This window comes from Pristiophorus japonicus, chromosome 2 (genome assembly GCF_044704955.1).
Source record: "Pristiophorus japonicus isolate sPriJap1 chromosome 2, sPriJap1.hap1, whole genome shotgun sequence".
NCBI lineage: Eukaryota > Metazoa > Chordata > Chondrichthyes > Pristiophoridae > Pristiophorus > Pristiophorus japonicus.
Window position 1 is genome coordinate 203,506,413 of NC_091978.1, and position 23,695 is coordinate 203,530,107.

The 23,695-nt window shown below is 43.2% G+C and overlaps 1 protein-coding gene across 6 annotated transcripts in view; it reads right to left on the bottom strand.

The window, feature by feature from the left end:
• Nucleotides 1-285: 285 nt before the first annotated feature.
• LOC139233030 (PACRG-like protein) overlaps nucleotides 286-23,695 on the bottom strand; it is a 78,748-nt gene continuing 55,338 nt past the window's right edge. For all 6 annotated transcript variants that reach the window (XM_070863573.1, XM_070863560.1, XM_070863550.1 and 3 more), the window contains 4 exons: nucleotides 22,070-22,204; nucleotides 11,631-11,738; nucleotides 4,166-4,246; nucleotides 286-486 (listed from right to left, as the gene is read on the bottom strand). In XM_070863573.1, coding sequence (XP_070719674.1) covers nucleotides 430-486; nucleotides 4,166-4,246; nucleotides 11,631-11,738; nucleotides 22,070-22,204 — 381 coding nt within the window. In that variant the 3' untranslated portion in view covers nucleotides 286-429. The remainder of the gene's footprint in view (nucleotides 487-4,165; nucleotides 4,247-11,630; nucleotides 11,739-22,069; nucleotides 22,205-23,695) is intronic.

Genomic DNA, 23,695 nt, shown 5'->3' on the forward strand with positions numbered 1-23,695 from the left:
TATAAATGGACAGAATTGAGCTTGGTTGTGTCCCCCTGCCCCCTACAATCACTATCCAGAGTCACAAATGAAGAATGACCACTTTGGGAGGTACCGCGCCCGAGCTAGCTGCCATGGAATCGTATCCCAATGTTAATTAATCATTTCAGGGAAAGAAAATGGTAAAGCAAAAGCAGCAGGGTAAAGTACCTTACAGGTGACTGAAACTACAAAGGTATATCAACTATCACAAGTTTGTGATCTTTCAAAATTAATTCAACACAAATTCCTTTACTTCCACACAAATTCTGCCAGCATATTTATTTGATTTGTTTGCAAAACTACAGAAAATAAAACAGTACTTCACATGATCAGACAAAGCTGCTGCAAGATCTTCTTGCTATCTGTGATTTCTGTCTGGATGCTGACCAAATGCAGAAGTTGTCTTTTTCAAGTGTAAATAGAACAATAGGTTGGAATTTTTGATTTAATAATGAGCAGACACTCCTGCAATAGAAATGGAAAATCAATGTAATATTTTAGCAAATGATGGCAAACAAATTCTCAACCCTCTCGCATTTCACACTGCTTTGAGACCTCAGCTAATGCCGCTTTAAATTAGTCACTCAAAGCCCAGGTTCACCAGCCTCCAATTTTTATCCACCTACTTGATGGCTTCCACAGATCGTTTTGTAGTGACTGGGAAACTGCTGTTTTGGTAATTAACAATACAAACCCATCACATTGGTACACCAACAAATCACATTGATGTACAACTGACAACTCTATTTTCAGAGCAATAAGTACTACAAAATTAAATAGTTTCAATATCCTTCATGCTACCATTTAAACCTGTAAATATGTGTGAAAGAATTCTGGATATCACAGTTGTCAATCTACCATGAAACAATAATCTAACTTTTTTTCTACCAAAAGGGAATGAGGAAAAGGAAGAGAATAAAACCAGTTATTAATGCGCTATTTGGGTTAATAGGGAAATACTATTTCCTCTGGTCAGTGGCAAGGGGTCATCAATTTAAAACCATCACTAACAGAGTAAGGCGAGAAGTTAGGAGAAAATACTCTACACCAAGGGTTGTTGCAGCATGGAATGTTTTGTCACAGGGAGTGGTAAAGGCTCAGACCATTAAATCAATTAAGGGAAAATAGGATAAATATTTGAAGCGGATGAAGATACAAAGTGACAGAGAGAGAGCATGGAGCAGTGAGATTAGTTTGGATTGCTCTAAAAAAGCAGCACAAACACAATAGACCAAATGGCTTGTATGTTATAAACGTCTATGATTCTATTGACCACACTCTACTTTAATCATGTACTAAGGCATTCTCTGTCTCTGGAGCAGGAAAAATTGGAACTCTGTTTCAGTTATGTTGTCTGCTCATTGACAAGCACTGCCGATTATTATTGAGAGATAAATAGTTCTGGACCATCCATGACAATTAGTTAGTGGCTACGGGAGAAAAAAATGAAAGAGAAAAGAATATCTTAAGAACATAATTTGAATAAAAGAGTTATGAAAGGGAAAAAATATATAATTTACATATATACATACATATGAGTTTGCGGGGGGGCGGGGTTAGGGGGAGTAGGTTTTAATAGTAACAGTAAGCTAAAGAAAAATACGACAGCAAATGCAAACCAATTTACAAGGGACACTTTGAAGCAGCTGTATTACATAGCAAGGGAAACATCAAAATTACTGGCACATTCTATGATCACTCCTGAGACAGAGCGTGAGAAATTGGAGAGGCGTCTGTATCAACGCCACTTTATTTTATTGAATGTATGAACCTTAAGCTGTGAGTGAACAACAATAAACTTTTTTTGCATCATCAGGTTAGAGAGCAGACTATTCTTAATTTGGCTAGATTAGACAGACAGTCGCCATTAAAGGACTGTGAGTGACTTGGTTAATCTTCGGACTGCCACACAAGTCTATTAATTACCTCTTTGGGCCCAGAAATTGTAATGTTATCTGCAGGTGGATTAATTGTAACCTTTATACAAAGGACAGTGGCTTAATCATCTGGATGCCGTTATTAAATAACATCCAAATACCGAAGAGAACAAAGACAAGTGCAGGCTCTTTTGAAGTGTTTCAAGACCATGCTGTATTTCAGTAGTTTATCAAATGTTTAACATTAATATTGAGTCACAAAATACTAGCTATGTGATTAGCAACTTATGAATGCAGAAGGACTTTGCACAAGATAAAGGGTGCACTTTTTGATTATGATGCAATTTGGCCAGGCCGTGGGCAGGACAGTTGCTATGCTCACCTGATGATGTTGGTGTGAGGATTAATCCATTTTCATGGTTGGGCCTCATTTTAATAAACAAAGTAGCTGGTCAGCCCTGAACGAGCACCAACAGGCAGCTCGCAAATCCGGGTCGGGTTTGGGGGGGTGGGGGGGGCACGGGGAGGAAAGAGAGAGAGTCTGCAAGCTCCGGAGGAGTGGGGGGGAAATAGAATCCGGTGGGATGGGGGTGGGCGGACGGGTGGTGGCATTGGCCACGGAGGGACTGGCAATGCGCATGAAGATTTCTGTGGGGCAAGAGATGCATGTATGCTCCTTCTGTTCCCAAAAATTCATCGGAAAAGCTATTATTTAAGAGTTGCTGCTCAACATTTCATTCCAGTGCGTGCTCGCAATGCGCAGTTGGCCCAGTGGAAGACCAAAATTGTATCTGGGTCCCAAACATTTCTTAACACCCCGGTTTAAATATTTTAATAAGTTTCCCACCTGTTTCAAGCAGGAGCGCTGGGCACCTAAATAGAAGTTTACTCAATAATCGCATCAGGCAGGCATCAGGCATGAAATTGGTGTGATGTTTGTCTAAAAAGATTTGACCCACTGCCGCCCCATCTCATCAAAAAAACATGAAGAAGAACATCGCCCCCATAAATAAATAAATACTCATTTGTCAGCTTTTATCCTGATCATAAAAATTATTCTGTATTTAAATTAGAATAGACAATCTCAATTTAAATTCAACTCACACAGTCACTGGAAAAAACAGTCTTAGCCTGAAAAGTGATCATGAATTATTTTGAGCAATTATAGCAGCATCCTTTAATTTTGCAGCCAATATTTCCATTTGTCAGACTGTGAAAAAGAATGTACAGGAGGTTATAGTGTGCTGTATGTTGCTTGCATAATGCTCGAATTAGTAGATATATTTTTAATTTCTACAAGCGACTGTGATCATCCTATTTCAATAATAAGTTGCAGACTTCCTTTTTCAGGAAAGACTTGCATTTATATAGCACCTGTCATGACCACCGGTAATCTCAAAGTGCTTTACAGCCAATGTAGTACTTTTGGAGTATAATCACTGTTGTAATGTGGGAAACGCGGCAGCCAAATTGCGCACAGCAAACTCCCACAAATAACAATGTGATAATGACCAGATAATCTGTTTTTGTTATGTTGAGTGAGGGATAAATATTGGCCAGGACCCTGCTCTTATTCAAAATAGTGTCATGGGATCTTTTACGACCACCTGAGGGGGCCTTGGCTTAACGTCTCATCCGAAAGACGGAAAGTAGCAAAGAATCATCTTGTTTTCTAAACTTGGCTATTAATAATCCAGAATACCACCACCATCAAAACATAGAGCTATCTGAATACCAAGGTTAATACTTAGAACGCTGCTTCATTTTGCCTCGCAACCCCCATCATCTGCCTTGTACCCCCACTCCCCTATTTCCACACTGCAAACCCGCACCTGTCTCACATCAATTCTTTCACAAAAAAATGCATGACAAGTAGAATGGAACAGAAACAATGCACAAATGTAATTGTTTGTAACAAGTGTATTGACAGGTGCTAGTTAAAACCTGTCTAAAATCAATCCCAGCAATGGACATAGGTTACACTGGCGCAAGTTTGACATTCGTAAAATGTCAGAGAATGACTGCATTTTGAAAGGTGAATTTCAATCCAATTTTCAGTCTGATCCAACTTCCAAAACATGCATAAGTACAACAGTCATAGCTGATTCACAGTAGTTTCAAAACACCTTTGAGTGACAAGGGTTTTATTATCATTTGTATATTTGCAATTAGCTGAACATTTTGAGCTGTGAATGTGTAGTTCTATTAAAAAGCAAGGCAAGTTGAAGTGATTCAGCTTGTTTGTAACCATGTATGCACACACTTACCTTTCCTCCATGCTGTTCTAGCTTCTGCAGGGCACCTGTGATCAGCTGCTTAAGCCTTTTGTCCATCAGTCTTTTTGACAGCTTTAATACACATAAAAAAAACATACTTAGAGCTTTAAAATTCAGAACAAAAATATTCCTGAACAAGATAAACTGAGCCCCAGCACGATCAAAAAATCTTTTTAAAAAAACATTCAAAACAAAATAAATTGAATCAGTCCCATTTTGAAAAGAAACTGCTCCAATGATGATATAAACCAATATATCGTGTTTGGTGCAATAACGACTTTTTAATATTTAAGCAAATGAGCTACTTAATTGGTGCAAATTATGAAAGGTTCAGTAATCCTTTAACTTTTGAGGAATATAGCTGAAGAAATGAAAAAATCCAATTTACCAACACCTCTGCACATTAATAACTTCAGCAAAAGAGAAAGGCTAGCAGAATTTGGTGAAAAAGGATATTCTCCAAATATGCAAAGATGGCAACGTCACTTAAATAGTCAACACAGTCTCAGCTACTCAGGAGACATGGTTGGAGGTCTGGAAGCAGCTTCATGACTTAAAGAAATGCACAAAGGTACTGCATTAATACTACTGTAAAGTAGTAACACAGGACGCGTAATGACATGAAGGAAACTACTCGTTGTTGAAGGTAAATATGCAAAATGCTGTACTGGTACAGAGAAACAGGTATTTTATGTGAAAATGTTAAGACAGCGGAGATTGGAGGTATGCAAAACTATTGCAACATACCATATTGTTATCTCTTGAATAAAGAGTCAGATTGGATACTGTAAGCTCAAAGTAAGGTGTGACCATAGTCCTTTATTAGAGATCTCAGAGTGCCTCTCCAGCCTGTGAGGCCTCCTTATATACATAGAAACATAGAAAATAGGTGCAGGAGTAGGCCATTCGGCTCTTCAAGCCTGCACCGCCATTCAATAAGATCATGGCTGATCATTCTCTCAGTACCCCTTTCCTGCTTTCTCTCCATACCCCGTCATCCCCTTAGCCGTAAGGGCCATATCTAACTCCTTCTTGAATACATCCAATGATCTGGCATCAACAACAACTCTGCGGCAGGGAATTCCATAGGTTAACAACTCTCTGAGTGAAGAAGTTTCTCCTCAGCTCAGTCCTAAATGGCTTACCCCTTATCCTAAGACTGTGTCCCCCTGGTTCTGGACTTCCCCAATATCGGGAACAATCTACCCACATCTAACCTGTCCAGTCCCATCAGAATCTTACACGACTCTATGAGATCCCCTCTCATCCTTCTAAACTCCAGTGAATAAAGGCCCAATTGATCCAGTCTCTCCTCATATGACAGTCCAGCCATCCCTGGAATCAGTCTGGTGAACCTTCGCTGCACTCCCTCAACAGCAAGAATGTCCTTCCTCAGATTAGGAGACCAAAACTGTACACAATATTCCAGGTGGGGCCTCAGTAAGACCTCCCTGCTCCTATACCTAAATCCCCTAGCTATGAAGGCCAACATACCACTTGCCTTCTTCACCGCCTGCTGTACCTGCATGCCCACTTTCAGTGACTGATGAACCTATGACACCTAGGTCTCGTTGCACCTCCCCTTTTCCTAATCCGCCGCCATCCAGATAACATTCTGCGTTCGTGTTTTTGCCCCCAAAATGGATAATCTCACATTTATCCACATTATACTGCATCTGCCATGCATTTGCCCACTCACCTAACCTGTCCCAAGTCACCCTGCAGCCTCTTCGCATCCTCCTCACAGCTCACACCACCACCCAGTTTAGTGTCATCCGCAAACTTGGAGATATTACACTCAATTCCTTCATCTAAATCATTAATGTATATTGTAAAGAGCTGGGGTCCCAGCACTGAGCCCTGCGGCACTCCACTAGTCACTGCCTGCCATTCTATAAAGGACCCGTTTATCCCGACTCTGTTTCCTGTCTGCCATCCAGTTCTCTATCCACGTCAGTACATTACCCCCAATACCATGCGCTTTGATTTTGCACACCAATCTCTTGTGCGGGACCTTGTCAAAAGCCTTCTGAAAGTCCAAATACACCACATCCACTGGTTCTCCCTTGTCCACTCTGCTACTTACATCCTCAAAAAATTCCAGAAGATTCGTCAAGCATGATTTCCCTTTCATAAATGACTTGGTCCGATCCTGTCACTGCTCTTCAAATACGCTGCTATTTCATCCTTAATGATTGATTCCAACATTTTCCCCACTACTGATGTCAGGCTAACCGGTCTATAATTACCCGTTTTCTCTCTCCCTCCTTTTTTAAAAAGTGGCGTTACATTAGCTACCCTCCAGTCCATAGGGATTGATCCAGAGTCAATAGACTGTTGGAAAATGATCACCAATGCAACCACTATTTCTTGGGCCACTTCCTTAAGTACTCTGGGATGCAGACTATCAGGCCCTGGTGATTTATCGGCCTTCAAATCCATCAATTTCCCTAACACAATTTCCCGCCTAATAAGGATATCCTTCAGTTCCTCCTTCTCACTAGACCTACTGTCCCCTAGTACAATCGGAAGGTTATTTGTGTCTTCCTTCGTGAAGACAGAACCAAAGTATTTGTTCAATTGGTCGCCATTTCTTTGTTCCCCATTATAACTTCCTCTGAATCCGACTGCAAGGGTCCTACGTTTGTCTTCACTAACCTTTTTCTCTTCACATATTTATAGAAGCTTTTGCAGTCAATTTTTAATGTTCCCTGCAAGCTTCCTCTCGTACTCTATTTTCCCCCTCTTAATTAAACCCTCAGTCTTCCTCTGTTGAATTCTAAATTTCTCCCAGTCCTCAGGTTTGTTGCTTTTTCTAGCCAAGTTTTATGCCTCTTCCTTGGCTTTAACATTATCCTTAATTTCCCTTGTTAGCCAGGGTTGAGCCACCTTCCCCGTTTTATTTTTCCTCCAGACAGGGATGTACATTTGCTGAAGTTCATCCATGTGATCTTTAAATGTTTGCCATTGCTTATCCACCGTCAACCATTTCAGTATCCTTTGCCAGTCTATTCTAGCCAATTCACACATCATACCGTCGAAGTTACCTTTCCTTAAGTTCAGGACCTTAGTTTCCGAATTAACTGTGTCACTCTCCATCTTAATAAAGAATTCTACCATATTATGGTCACTCTTCCCCAAGGGGCCTCGCACAACAAGATTGCTAATTAGTCCCTTCTCATTACACATCACCCAGTTTAGGATGGCCAGCCTTCTTGTTGGTTCCTCGACATATTGGTCTAGAAAACCATCCCTAATACACTCCAAGAAATCCTCCTCCACCGCATTGTTACCAGTTTGGTTAGTCCAATCAATAAAACTAAATCTGACTAAATCTGCGGGCTGTGCCATCTCCAACCCTGTGGTGGGCAATGGCAGCCTGCTGAGAGCATCGGCGCAGTTTTCTGTGCTTGGCCTGTGGCGGATGGCGTAGTTGTATGCGGACAACGTGAGCGCCCATCTCTGGATGCGGGCCGATGCATTCGTATTTATCCCTTGTTTTCAGAAAAGAGGGATATAATCGGCTTATGGTCGCTTTCCAATTCAAACTTGAACCCGAATAGATATTGATGCATTTTCTTTACCCCGTAAACACACGCCAACGTTTCTTTTTCATACTGTAGGCCCTCTCAGCCTTAGATAGACTTCTGGATGCAGTTGCAATTTCCCAAATTCATTAGCTTGTTACAATACACACCCAAACCCGTACGACGACGCATCACATGCTAGTACCAAACGTTTACATGGATCGTACAACACAAGCAATTTGTTTGAACATAACAGCTTCCTAGCTTTCTCAAAGGCAATTTCTTGGCTTTTACCCCATATCCATTCATTTCCTTTACGCAGTCAAGAGTGCAGGGTTTCTAACAATGTGCTAAGACCCGGTAAGAAGTTACCAAAATAGTTCAGGAGTCCTAGAAATGACCGCAGCTACGTCACGTTCTGTGGTCTTGGTGCGTTTTTGATTGCCTCCGCCTTCGAATTGGTGGGCCTGATGCCGTCCGCCGTGATTCTTCTCCACAGGAACTCCATTTCAGGCACAAGGAAAACGCACTTTGAGCGTTTTAGCCTGAGCCCCAAACGATTAAGCCGACTAAGAACCTCCTCCAGGATCTGCAGGTGCTCGACGGTGTCCTGACCTGTAACCAAGACGTCGTCCTGGAAGACCACGGTGCGCGGGACCGACTTCAGCAAGCTTTCCATGTTCCTCTGGAATATCGCCGTGGCTGATCGAATCCCAAACGGGCATCTGTTGTAAATGAAGAGACCTTTGTGCGTGTTGATGCAGGTGAGGCCTTTCAATGATTCCTCCAGCTCCTGCGTCATGTAGGCCGAGGTCAAGTCCTGCTTCGTGAACGTTTCCCTCCCGCCAGCATTGCAAATAGGTCGTCTGCCTTCGGTAGCGGGTATTGATCCTGCAGTGAGAAACGATTGATAGTTACTTTGTAATCACCACAGATTCTGACGGTGCCATATCCCTTGAGGACTGGAACAATCAGACTGGCCCACTCATTGAATTCGATTGGCGAAATGATGCCCTCTCGTTACAGCCTGTCCAGCTCGATCTCCACCCTCTCTCTCATCGCCTTGTGATGGATGGGTCGCACCCCCAGAATCAAATGGATTGCACTTTTGCTCCTTGGAACTTACCGATGTCTGGTTTGAATAGCGAGGGGAACTTGTTTAGAACCTGGGCACTAAGTCTCATCGACGGATGAAAGCACTCGGACATCGTCCCAGTTCCAGCGTATCTTTCCCAGCCAGCTCCTGCCGAACAACATGGGACCATCGCCCGATACCACCCAAAGTGGTAACTCGTGCACCACTCCATCGTAGGAGACCTTTACGGTAGCACTGCTGATTACGGGAATCAGTTCCTTTGTGTAAGTTCTCAGTTTAGTACGAATGGGAGTCAGGACTGGTTTTGAGGCCTTGCTGCACCACAACTTGTCCAAAGTCTTTTTGCTCATTATGGACTGGCTTGCGCCCGTGTCCAGCTCCATGGACACCGGGAGTCCATTTAATTCACCTTCAGCATTATCGGGAGAAACTTCGTGGTAAATGTGTGCACCCCATATACCTCTGCCTCCTCGGTCTGAGGCTCTGGTTCATCATGATCCACCGTGGATCTGTTCTCTTCTGCAACATGCTGGTTTGCAGAATTAGCAGCTCTCCTGCACATACGTTGGAGATGTCCCATTGTGCAACAGCCCTTGCAAACGTATCCTTTGAAGCATGAATGGAAATGATGATCACCCCCGCAGCGCCAACAAGGTGTTAATGGCCTTGTATTCACCCCCCTTGATGGCGGACTCTGAGTCATCTGCGGACGTGCAGCTGCAGGCGTGTAAGTCCTGCTCTGTACATTTCAATTCAAAAACGTTACTTTGTTCACAGTACTTGCAGCAGCACTCGTGTGCTGAGAAATTTGTTTGGTATTGTCACTGGTGGCGATAAATGCCTGGGCTGTCGCTATGGCTTTACTCAAGGTTGGGGTCCCTACAGTCAAAAGTTTGCTAAGTATTACTTCATGGCCAATGCCAAGTACAAAGAAGTCCCTTAGCATGTGCTCCAAGTGTCCTTCAAATTCGCAATGTCCTGCAAGGCGCCTTAGCTCAATGACGTAGTTCGCCACTTCCTGGCCTTCAGACCTCTTGTATGTGTAGAACCGATACCTCGCCATCAGAACGCTTTCCTTCAGGTTTAGATGCTCCCGGACCAGTGTGCACAAATCATCGTACGACTTGTCTGTGGGTTTCGCTGGACCGAGCAGATTTTTTTGAGGGTCTACGTTGGTGCCCCGCAAACAGTGAGGAGGATCGCCCTTTGTTTGGCAGCGTTCGCTTCTCCTTCCAGCTCGTTGGCCACGAGGTATTGGTCGAGTCATTCCACGAAGGTTTCCCAATCATCTCCCTCCGAAAATTTCTCCAGGATGCCCACGGTTGTCTGCATTGTTGCGGTAGGGTTCGTCATTTGTATCTCGTCGCCAGTTGAATAAAGAGTCAGACTAGATACTGCAAGCTCAAAGTAAGGTGTGACCGTAGTCCTTTATTATAGATCAGAGTGCCTCTCCAGCCTGTGAGGCCTCCTTATATACAGGTGCTCCCAAAGGATTGTGGGATCCCTTGGGACTCCAGGGGATAAGCCCTCTGGTGGTTAGACATGGTATTTACAGGTTCACATACATAACACATATTATTATATATTCTATGATTTGCATGTTACATTCACATATCCATACACATAACTGTGCACAAACACACAATAGTGAATTTAATGAAAATATCATGCCCCAATTGATAACTGTATTCATGTGAATAATGTAAAACTTTGTCCCATTTGCTATCTTCACCAGGCATGAGTGAAGAGGATTACTCATCAAACTCTGAACCAATCCTACTTGAAGCAAGCATTAGTGCAGATAGATGCACATACTACAGGACAAGTAATACAGAGGAGCAGCACTATTGAGAAAGAGGCAGCAGTGGTAGTAGTTGATGAGGAGTCACCTGATAATGAATTCAAGTCCAACATACTGTAAACACTTCCCAAGTTGTATGGAGATACAGGCCTTAGTGGGCCTTACTGCAGCTGCTAGAGCAGTCGCATCAAACTGTGGAGTCACTTGGCCCCAAGCACCTTATATCCGCATTATCCTGTCATTGACAAACATGCACCACTTTGTCAACAAGCACATCTACTGCCAGCAGCCAATTCTACTAGAATCTAATATGCATTTTAGAACAGGTGTTATAAAAACAGAATTTTTGGCCCAATGTTTTTGGTGAAAAAGTCACTAAAGGCAGACAATCTTACTTCATCATTTTTTATCCTTCCCAAAATGTTCCATAATAGTGTTAAAAATTGAAGGGAAAATTTGATTTTAAGTGTTTTGTACTTGCAATGAATTTGGCTCTCAAAATTGGTTTCGACAGCAATATTACAACTCATTTATACAGCAGCTACTACCCATCTCATTCTGGCAGCTGCTGTATCTGTTCCAACCAGATAGAACCCTATTTACATTTTCTGGCTGGGACTCCATTTTTTGTACTCAGCAGAGAGTTCTAGACATGTGTGCATTCATTCATGTGCAAATCCCTTTTGCCGGTAGTTTTAATGTAAATGTTTAGAGAAAAGCACTTTTTAAAACCAAGTTTAATACTGTGCTGAAGTTACACTCTATGCAGTATCAAAGCAACGCAGTGTGAGAATACTTTCTGTAGGGAGACTCACATCACTCCTCTCTGGAGTCAAGTCAGGCTTGAGTCAGATTCATAATACAACTCCAGCATTGCAGTGAAGTGCGAACTGCTTTGCAGCTATTCTACATTGTACAATGTAAACACATCCCTAGTTACCAGAAGAATCAGCATTAAGATATTGAAGCACAATAGCAGCTCACACAGACAGACATTCTTCTTTTTAAAAAAAAACAGCTCCAGATACTCACACTAGTCAACAGATGTTTAAGATGGTCATTAACTGCAGGACCAACAACAGTGCTCAGCTGGACCAAGGCATGTAATCCCCTCTCAAATACCTCAACATCTGAATGTGCCTTTAGGGAGAAAAGCAGTAACAGTAAAAACACTCTGCAACTATCTAAGGCTGAAAATTGATTAACATTTAACTAGCTACTGTGCAATCGCATTGCCATCTAAAGCTGTAACTGTGTAATAAAGCAGAAACACTTAAAAACTCATTTTAGCATGAGTTAATGAGCAGTGTATTTTTTAAAATAAGGGAACGCTGTATTGCCATCACTCCAAACTGCACCAAATCGAAATTATGTGAAATTTTCTTTTCTCTCACATACACCAGTTATATCATTGGTTCGTGCCTCAGTCTCATATAAACCAATAACACCATACCAGTAAGTTTTTTATTATAGTACTCAAGCGAACTCATCCATCCAGAGAGATTATGGCATCCAATTGTTTCTAAAATGATTTCATGGGTTTTGCCTCCATTACTCTATTTGGATTTTTTCCTGCATATTAATCATACTTTGTGTGAAGAATTATTTCCTCAAATCAATCCTACAAGTACCTATTACTAGTTTGAATCCCTGCCCTGGGGTACCCCACCAAGTACATCTCCCCACCCCAACTCTGACATAACTGCTCTAATGAGTATTCATTGTTTTCCAGCCTCTTGCCAGTTTCTGATCCATTCCCAGGGTTTACCCTTAATCCAGTTGAGTTTAATTAATAATCTCTTTATATGGAACTTTAACAAAAGCATTTTGGAAGTTAAGGTACACTATGTCAGAACTTACCACAGTCTACTTGGGTTATCACTTCCTCAAAGAAGTCCCTATCATGACATGATGGGAGTTTCACAGCCCACAACCTAACACTCTCATTCATGTTGACACTGTAACAGAACTACATGATGATGTAAGAATTCAATGCCAGGTGGTTCCATTAAGGGTCATCTATTATGATTAGCTTACCACATGCACGAAAGAAAAAAATACAGGAAATGGGGGAAGGAGTTTTGCTGTGAACACTAATAAACTTTCTTTAAAAAAATAGAAAAAGCATTCAAAGAAATTAGATCTACTAATTATTCTGTTGAAAATAAGATACTAAATCGTGAACAGTGGCAGGATGGCTTCAGTTTGGCAGAAGTCTATCTTAACATGCAAACCATTGCTCAACAGTTTCACCGTGATAACTGCACCTATATTGACTTCTTTTTTTAATTGTAAGAGCTAAGCAATTAAATTTAGAAGTTTACATCCCTTATTAACAGTAGCAAATTGATCACAAAGAAGATCTACATATTGCTGACTTTTGCAAATAAAAGAGCTGTCAAACTACCTGTAATGTATGTACATAAGGTCTGCCCACCAACAGGGTCATAGGTACACTCATGCTGGGCCCGGTATATAACCTGAACTTCACCTTTGTATTTTCACTTCTGGAAGCCATTAAAGGCTGACCAGGATACACCTAGTCACTGGCTCACAATACGAAGTTTATTGCATCATTTCATACACTACAACTGGCGATGAGGCAAAAGTATGGCGAGCACAGCACAATCGAGTACTGTTGGAATTCTCGAGAGATTCAATGAGGGAGAGGATTAGGGAGATTTCACGGATCGTCTTGACCAGTATTTTGTGGCAAACAACCTAAACAAAGACAAGGATGCAGAGAAGCACAGGGCAGTTCTTCTCACCGTCTGTGGCCCCACGATCTATGCACTCATCAAGAATCTGCTCTCACCCACTCTTCCTACAGTAAAGGATTACAAAGAACTGCATGATCTAGTTCGGGAACACCTGAAACCCACGGAAGGAATCCTCAAATCCAGATATCGCTTCTATACGCACGTTCGTCCAGAAGGCCAGGACGTAGCGGCATTTGTTGCCCACCTGAGAAGTCTTGCAGGGCCTTGCAAATTTGGGCCTGCGTTGGAAGACATGCGAAGAGAGTGACTAAAGTAAATGTTGGTCCCTTAGAAGATGAGAAGGGGGATTTAATAATGGGAAATGTGGAAATGGCTGAGACCTTAAACAATTATTTTGCTTCGGTCTTCACAGTGGAAGACACAAAAACCATGCCAAAAATTGCTGGTCAAGGGAACATGGGAAGGGAGGACCTTGAGACAATCACAATCACTAGGGGGGTAGTGCTGGACAGGCTAATGGGACTCAAGGTAGACAAGTCCCCTGGTCCTGATGAAATGCATCCCAGGGTATTAAAAGAGATGGCGGAAGTTATAGCAGATGCATTCGTTATAATCTACCAAAATTCTCTGGACTCTGGGGAGGTACCAGCAGATTGGAAAGCAGCTAATGTAACGCCTCTGTTTAAAAAAGGGGGCAGACAAAAGGCAGGTAACTATAGGCCGGTTAGTTTAACATCTGTAGTGGGGAAAATGCTTGAAGCTATCATTAAGGAAGAAATAGCGGGACATCTAAATAGGAATAGTGCAATCAAGCAGACGCAACATGGATTCATAAAGGGGAAATCATGTTTAACTAATTTACTGGAATTCTTTGAGGATATAACGAGCATGGTGGATAGAGGTGTACCGATAGATGTGGTGTATTTAGATTTCCAAAAGGCATTCGATAAGATGCCACACAAAAGGTTACTGCAGAAGATAAAGGTACGCGGAGTCGGAGGAAATGTATTAGCATGGATCGAGAATTAGCTGGCTAACAGAAAGCAGAGAGTCGGGATAAATGGGTCCTTTTCGGGTTGGAAATCGGTGGTTAGTGGTGTGCCACAGGGATCGGTGCTGGGACCACAACTGTTTACAATATACATAGATGACCTGGAAGAGGGGGCAGAGTGTAATGTAACAAAATTTGCAGAAGACACAAAGATTAGTGGGAAAGCGGGTTGTGTAGAGGACACAGAGAGGCTGCAAAGAGATTTAGATAGGTTAAGCGAATGGGCTAAGGTTTAGCAGATGGAATACAATGTCGGAAAATGTGAGGTCATCCACCTTGGGGAAAAAAAACAGTAAACGGGAATATTATTTGAATGGGGAGAAATTACAACATCCTGCGGTGCAGAGGGTCCTTGTGCATGAATCCCAAAAAGTTAGTTTGCAGGTGCAGCAGGTAATTAGGAAGGTGAATGGAATGTTGGCCTTCATTGCGAGAGGGATGGAGTACAAAAGCAGGGAGGTCCTGCTGCAAATGTACAGGGTATTGGTGAGGCCGCACCTGGAGTACTGCGTGCAGTTTTGGTCACCTTACTTAAGGAAGGATATACTAGGCCTTGGAGAGGGTACAGAGATGATTCACTAGGCTGATTCCGGAGATGAGGGGGTTACCTTATGATGATAGATTGAGTAGACTGGGTCTTTACTCGTTGGAGTTCAGAAGGATGAGGGGGGATCTTATAGAAACATTTAAAATAATGAAAGGGATAGACAAGATAGAGGCAGAGAGGTTGTTTCCACTGGTCGGGGAGACTAGAACTGGGGGGCACAGCCTCAAAATACGGGGGAGCCAATTTAAAACCGAGTTGAGAAGGAATTTCTTCTCCCAGAGGGTTGTGAATCTGTGGAATTCTCTGCCCAATGAAGCAGTTGAGGCTAGCTCATTGAATGTATTCAAAGCACAGATAGATAGATTTTTAACCAATAAGGGAATTAAGGGTTATGGGGAGCAGGCGGGTAAGTGGAGCTGTGTCCACGGCTCGATCAGCCATGATCTTTTTGAATGGCGAAGCAGGCTCAGGGGCTAGATGGCCTGCTCCTGTTCCTAATTCTTATGTTCTTCTGTTCTTATGCTGCATGACTTTTTCGTGATCGGGGTCAACCACGAGGCAATCTTAAGTAAGCTGCTGGCTGCGGAGACGCTGGACCTCAGCAAGGTCATCACCATCGCCCAGGCTTGCATGTCCACACAGAAAAGCACGAAACAGATATCGCGACAAAACAGGAATTCCACGGCAAGTACTGTGTGCAAAATTGTATCGACGGCCGGCAGAGCTGCACATGGCAGGGCTTACTCGACTGTGTCCGCAAGACCAAGAGCCGGTTAAAAGTTCGCCATTGAGGGTTTACTCAACTGCGTATGCGAGACCGGGAGCCGCTCAAAGCCGGCCATCGGGCACAAATCCGAGCTCAACGTGTTGGCGTTGTGGGGGCAATCACCGACCCCATCAGTGCCGCTTCCGGCAGTATGTATGCAGAGGGTGTGCATAGACGGGGCATCTTCAGCGGATGTGTCCACAGCGGAGCAAGCGAGCCGCGACACACCACGTGGATGATGATCAATTCAGCGTGGATCTGGCGATGCAGCCAGAGACATTTGAGAGCTCCGAGGAGGAAATGTATAGTGTACGTGCGATCCTAACAAAGAACCAACCGATAATGATGGAGGTAAAATTAAACGGCGTGCCGGTATCCATGGAATTAGACACAGGTGCGAGTCAATCGATGATGAGCCAGAGGACTTTCGAAAAGTTGTGGGAGACCAAGGCAGAGAGATCCAAGCTGAGTCCCATAAATGCAAAGTTGCGTACCGACACCAAAGAGCTCATACCAGTGATCGGTAGTGCAGCAGTAAGAGTGTCGTACGAGGGAGCGGTTCATGATCTACCGCTATGGATTATCCCGGGCAAGGGCCCATCGTTATTCGGCAGGAGTTGGCTCGAGAAAATAAAATGGAAATGATAGGATACAAAACTCAGTGGGAATGTAAGTTGTGAGAAGGATGCAAAGAGTATTCAAGGGGATATAGATAGGCTAAATGAGTGGGCAAGAACATGGCAAATAGAATATAATGTAGAGAAATGTGAAGTTATCCACTTTGGTAGGAAAAATAGAAAAGCAGAGTATTTTTTTTTTAAATGGTGAGAGTTAGGGAAATGTTGGTATTCAGAGGGACCTGGGTGTCCTTGTACACGAATCACTGAAAGTTAACATGCAGGGACAGCAAGCTATTAAGAAAGCAAATGGTAAGTTGGCATTTATTACAAGAAGATTTGAATATGAGTAAAGGATGCAACTAAAGAGGGCCCTGGTGAGACCACACCTGGAATGTTGTGTATAGTTTTGATCTCCTTACCTAAGGAAGAATATACTTCCCATAGAGGGAGTGCAACGATGGTTCACCAGACTGATTCCTGGGATGCGGGGGATTGTCCTATGAGGAGGGATTGAGTAGACTAGGTCTATATTCTCCATAGTTTAGAAGAATGAGAGGTGATCTCATTGAAACATACAAAATTCTTACAGGGCTTGATCAGTCTCAGAATAAGGGGTCGGCCATTTAAGACTGAGATAAGGAGAAATTTCTTCCCTCAGAGGGTGGTGAATCTTTGGAATTCTCTACCCGAGAGGGCTGTGAAGGCCCAGTCGTTGAGTATATTCAAGATAGAGATTGGTAGATTTTTGGATATTAAGGAAACCAAGGGATATGGGGATAGTGCAGGAAAGGAGTTGAGATAGAAGATCAGCAATGATCTTATTGAATGGCGAGGCAGGCTCGAGGGGCCAAATGGCGTACTCCTGCTCCTATTTCTTATGTTCTTATAGAGATAGGGAGGGACGAAGCCATGGAGGGATTTGAAAACAAGGATGAGAATTTTAAAATTGAGGCACTGTCGCACCAGGAGGCCATGTAGGTCAGTGAGTACAGGGGTGATGGGTGAATGGGATGGTGCAAACTAGTACATGGGCAGCAGATGAGCTCAAGTTTATGGAGGGTGTAGGGTGGGAGGCCAGCCAGAAGAGCATTAGAATAGTCGAGTCTAGAGAAAATAAATGCATGGATGAGGGTTTCAGCAGCAGATGAGCTGAGGCAGGGATGGAAACAGGTGATGTTACGGGAAATCCATGATGCAAGAGGATATGGGGTTGGAAGCTCAGCTCAAGGTCAAAAACGACGCCAAAGTTGCTAACAGTCTGGATCACTCTTAGATAGTGGCCAAGGAGCAAGATGGTGGCTTGGGAAAAGAGTTTATGGTGGGGGAAAAGAGTTTATGGTGGGGGAAAAAAGATAATGGTTTCAATCTTCCCAATATTTAATTGGAGGAAATTTCTGTCCATCCAGATGTCAGACAAGCAGCGTGATAAATCGGAGACAGTGGAGAGGTCGAGAGAGGTGGTGGTGAGGTACAGCTGGGTGTCGTCAGCGTACATGCAGAACTTGATGGGGAGTTTTCAGATGATGTTGCCAAGGGGCAGCATATAGATGAGAAATAGAAGGGGGCCAAGGTTAGTCCTTGGGACACTCCAGAAGCAACCGTGCAGGAGTGGGAAGAGAAACATAGAAACATAGACATAGAAAATAGGTGCCGGAGTAGGCCATTCAGCCCTTGTAGCCTGCAGCGCCATTCAATGAGTTCATGGCTGAACATGCAATTTCAGTAACCCCCTTCCTGCTTTCTCGCCATACCCCTTGATCCCCCGAGTAGTAAGGACTTCATCTAACTCCCTTTTGAATATATTTAGTGAATTGGCCTCAACTACTTTCTGTGGTAGAGAATTCCACAGGTTCACCACTCTCTGGGTGAAGAAGTTTCTCCTCATCTCGGTCCTAAATGGCTTACCCCTTATCCTTAGACTGTGACCCCTGGTTCTGGACTTCCCCAACATTGGGAACATTCTTCCTGCATCTAAACTGTCTAAACCTGTCAGAATTTTAAACTTTTCTATGAGGTCCCCTCTCATTCTTCTGAACTCCAGTGAATACAAGCCCAGTTGATCCAGTCTTTCTTGATAGGTCAGTCCCACCATCCCGGGAATCAGTCTGGTGAATCTTCGCTGCACTCCCTCAATAGCAAGAATGTCCTTCCTCAAGTTAGGAGACCAAAACTGTACACAATACTCCAGGTGTGGCCTCACCAAGGCCCTGTACAACTGTAGCAACACCTCCCTGTCCCTGTACTCAAATCCCCTCGCGATGAAGGCCAACATGCCATTTGCTTTCTTAACCGCCTGCTGTACCTGCATGCCAACCTTCAATGACTGATGTACCATGACACCCAGGTCTCGTTGCACCTCCCCTTTTCTTAATCTGTCACCATTCAGATAACAGTCTGTCTCTCTGTTTTTACCACCAAAGTGGATAACCTCACATTTATCCACATTATACTTCATCTGCCATGCATTTGCTCACTCACCTAACCTATCCAAGTCACTCTGCAGCCTCATAGCATCCTCCTCACAGCTCACACTGCCACCCAACTTAGTGTCATCCGCAAATTTGGAGATACTACATTTAATTCCCTCGTCTAAATCATCAATGTACAATGTAAACAGCTGGGGCCCCAGCACAGAACCTTGCGGTACCCCACTAGTCACTGCCTGCCATTCTGAAAAGTACCCATTTACTCCGACTCTTTGCTTCCTGTCTGACAACTAGTTCTCAATCCACGTCAGCACACTACCCCCAATCCCATGTGCTTTAACTTTACACGTTAATCTCTTGTGTGGGACCGTGTCGAAAGCCTTCTGAAAGTCCAAATATACCACATCAACTGGTTCTCCCTTGTCCACTTTACTGGAAACATTCTCAAAAAATTCCAGGAGATTTGTCAAGCATGATTTCCCTTTCACAAATCCATGCTGACTTGGACCTATCATGTCACCTCTTTCCAAATGCACTGCTATGACATCCTTAATAATTGATTCCATCATTTTACCCACTACTGAGGTCAGGCTGACTGGTCTATAATTCCCTGTTTTCTCTCTCCCTCCTTTTTTAAAAAGTGGGGTTACATTGGCTACCCTCCACTCGATAGGAACTGATCCAGAGTCAATGGAATGTTGGAAAATGACTGTCAATGCATCCACTATTTCCAAGGCCACCTCCTTAAGTACTCTGGGATGCAGTCCATCAGGCCCTGGGCCTTCAATCCCATCAATTTCCCCAACACAATTTCCCGACTAATAAAGATTTCCCTCAGTTCCTCCTCCTTACTAGACCCTCTGACCCCTTTTATATCCGGAAGGTTGTTTGTGTCCTCCTTAGTGAATACCGAACCAAAGTACTTGTTCAATTGGTCTGCCATTTCTTTGTTCCCCGTTATGACTTCCCCTGATTCTGACTGCAGGGGACCTACGTTTGTCTTTACTAACATTTTTCTCTTTACATATCTATAGAAACTTTTGCAATCCGCTTTAATGTTCCCTGCAAGCTTCTTCTCGTACTCCATTTTCCCTGCCCTAATCAAACCCTTTGTCCTCCTCTGCTGAGTTCTAAATTTCTCCCAGTCCCCAGGTTCGCTGCTATTTCTGGCCAATTTGTATGCCACTTCCTTGGCTTTAATACTATCCCTGATTTCCCTTGATAGCCACAGTTGAGCCACCTTCCCTTTTTTATTTTTACGCCAGACAGGAATGTACAATTGTTGTAGTTCATCCATGCGGTCTCTAAATGTCTGCCATTGCCCATCCACAGTCAACCCCTTAAGTATCATTCGCCAATCTATCCTAGCCAATTCACGCCTCATACCTTCAAAGTTACCCTTCTTTAAGTTCTGGACCATGGTCTCTGAATTAACTGTTTCATTCTCCATCCTAATGCAGAATTCCACCATATTATGGTCACTCTTCCCCAAGGGGCCTCGCACAATGAGATTGCTAATTAATCCTCTCTCATTATACAACACCCAGTCTAAGATGGCCTCCCCCCTAGTTGGTTCCTCGACATATTGGTCTAGAAAACCATCCCTTATGCACTCCAGGAAATCCTCCTCCACCGTACTGCTTCCAGTTTGGCTAGCCCAATCTATGTGCATATTAAAGTCACCCATTATAACTGCTGCACCTTTATTGCATGCACCCCTAATTTCCTGTTTGATGCCCTCCCCAACATCACTACTATAACATGACAAGCATTAGAAAAGCGTAAGTTGTCGCACCGTTTTTTGCACTTGTGCTCTATAGGGAGTAGAGCTGTCCATCACACATACATGCATCTGTGCCTTTCAGCCAAAACACTAGTTCCTCACACATGCCATGATCTCAGTTAAACACAACCCTCATCACTCTCGCTTACAAACACACCTTCTTCAGCCCACACTTCAGTTTCACACAAATGTAGCTATACCTGTTACACCTGTGTGCTCCCATATGCTTAGTGGCTGACCCTCAATCTAAACATTAGCCTTATATGAAGTCATACCCCTCAGGCCAGGCCTATAACAAATATAGATCCATAATATGGGTCCATAATTCTGTTGCGTACATGTGCATATAATCCCTGCATCATTTTATCAAACATAAAGGCCCTGAAATCGCGTTCCCAATGGGCTCGTACAAGGTGCGCACACACCCGTGGGGTCCCCATAAGTTCCGGGTTTAGGTATGCGAAGAGCATGCACTAAACCCGGAACTTGCAAAAGAAATCTCTTGACAGATCCACCGCATCCAAAACTAAAGGACTTCCACGGGTGGAGAGTGGGCTATTGGCCCAACTCCTGCCCAGCGAATGTCCTTCAAATTCTTACGACTAGAAAAAAGCTGTGGTAAGGCCTGATTTTATCAGCATAAGACTTTTAAATTACAGAAAAATATATTTAAAAATAATTTAAACATTTTATATCTTGTTAAATATTTGTAGACCCTTTATTTATTTGTCGACCCTTTAAAATATGTAAATTTATTTTCACAAAATTTAAATTTTGTTTTAAATAATCAAATTCAATTTTTATTAATTTGAAATATGTGATTTTTTTCAAAAGTTATTTTCAGTGTTTGTGTTTTTGGGGGTATTCCCATTCATACTTATGGTGATTCCATACATACGGAACTCACATAAGTATGACTGGAGATTCCCCTGATCTGATAGGTTGGGCCGACCCACATGATCCCAGTGATGTGTATGAAACCCTTACGCTCCTGGGATACGTGCGCGTTTATGAAGACCTTTGCGTAGAGCCCCAGGACCACAAGTCTCCGAACCTCCGGGACCACCAGGTACTTTCGTAGAAATTTTTGTGGTAGGAAGCCTCCGACTGCAAATTCCGGGCCAAAATATATATCTTTTAAAATCTTTGACATGTAGTCTATTTAGAAATTAAAATGCCAAAATAGTGTTTGCCAAAAACTATGGTTATTAACACTACACAGTGTGAAATTAGAGTGGAAATTAGGCTAATTAAAATAAGTTGTTAGTACACCAGCCCAGATGTACCACAAGTTGGAAATGCAGAGACATTTATATTTTATTGGGATTATACTCAACATAAAACTATGAAAAAATAATAAAAGAGTGGCTATAAACGTGAATTTACTGCTAGTTTTACAGTAACACTTTGCAATGGAGCCAAAACTGCTGGATGTTCACATCCCAATTCCAACAAAATACCCAATTGGAATATATATAAAATTACGGAAATGCAGAATGTCAGTCGTTATCATTATGAATAACTTTGTCAGTTGTGAAAGTTCTACTGAAAAACTTACTAGAGCAGCTTTTAACTTTGGAACCACCTTTGGAACTAGTGGAACAGCTTTTTCAGCAGCATCTTCAACCTCCAGCAATTCTTTGAAACCCTCCTTGGCTACAAACGTGTAAGGGTGTTTGGTTTCTCTTAATCCCTATGTAAGGAAACAGGAAAAAATTATGGCTTTTTCAAACAATTTGTTTTTTGATTCAGCAAGGCATTTTCCTTAAATTACAACAACTCTAACCAGTGGTCAAAATAATTTCATAATTTTGTTTGTATTTCATACATTTTAGCAGGCTGATGCACTATGCAGACAGATATCCAACACAAATTTCTGTTGCAATATTATACTGGGTGCAAGAGAGGGGGGCCAAAATTCAGGCACGCCAGAAAGCTGACATACCCACAATTTTTTACCCTTTTTTACCGCCGGGTGCTCTGAGGTGGCCTTCTGAGCGATTTTCTGCACTTTAAAAATGTTTTCTCGTTGAACCTGAAGGCAGTCATAGTGGGGGCAGAAGTGCGGCGGTAAGTGCTGGTGAGGGGCAGAAGTTGGGGCGGGGCTCAGTCTCCGCTGCTGTCACTCAGCAGCGGAGCAGAGATGACATCACAACGCATTTGCCTCATCACGCTCACCCCTTCACTTAAAAGGGGAGAGTGTTCAGCATTCACGAACATCGGTCCACTGGGCCACCAGGGAGAGTTTTGGCTGTGCCGGAGGGAGTGTCATGCTGCCTGTTGGCGGCTCGGCCGAACTCTGGGCAATAACTGACCGGCCAATTGGGAAAAATACCAACATGGCGGCCGTGGTCCCTCCCCTTGAAGGGCTGCCGCGCTGTCGTGCCACACACCGACAGGAGAAGGTGCACTGACAGAAAAAGCTGTCGGCGGCACCATGCAGTGGCTCGTGGAATTTTTTCACTAAATTTGGGTGGATTAAAATGTAGGTGCAGGATAGGGGCGGTGCGCTCTTTGAAGATGCGCTTGCGGCGGTCAGCAGCAGTGGAGTGGAAGTGGGGACAGGCCAAAAAATCCCCAAGCTGAATTTGGGTTGGGGCGGCCAATGGACTGCGATGGGGCGGCCACTCGATTCTGCCACATGGGCAGCAGTAACGGGCCTTAAACGGACCCTGAAGTTCGGCCCCAAGGTGTTTGATAACTGATATAGTAGACTTTCTTCACAAGGGATTTGTCACCAAGGTAACATATGAAAGGTTGCTTTATTGGCCCGGATCACGTGATCTTTGGGGGCAGCTTTCTTCAAGGTCAGCGACAATTGCCAGCGCTTCCCCACTGACCGCAAATTCCAGGCCAATAACTCTATTTTAGTGGAATACAAACATAAAACACTTTAACATATTTAATACTGTTATAACATCTATTTAGTGTTATTACATTATTGGTGTTAGCACGTTAGGTCTTAAAACAGAGTTTGTCAACCATATACCTTTTAAAGAAAGTATTTACAAAGCTGCAACTATAAGAATTCATAAGAACATAAGAATTAGGAACAGGAGTAGGCCATACAGCTTCTCAAGCTTGTTCCGCCATTCAATAAGATCATGGCTGATCTTCGACCTCAACACTTTCTCGGCCGATCTCCATATCCCTTGATTTCCCTAGAGTTCAAAAATGTATCTAT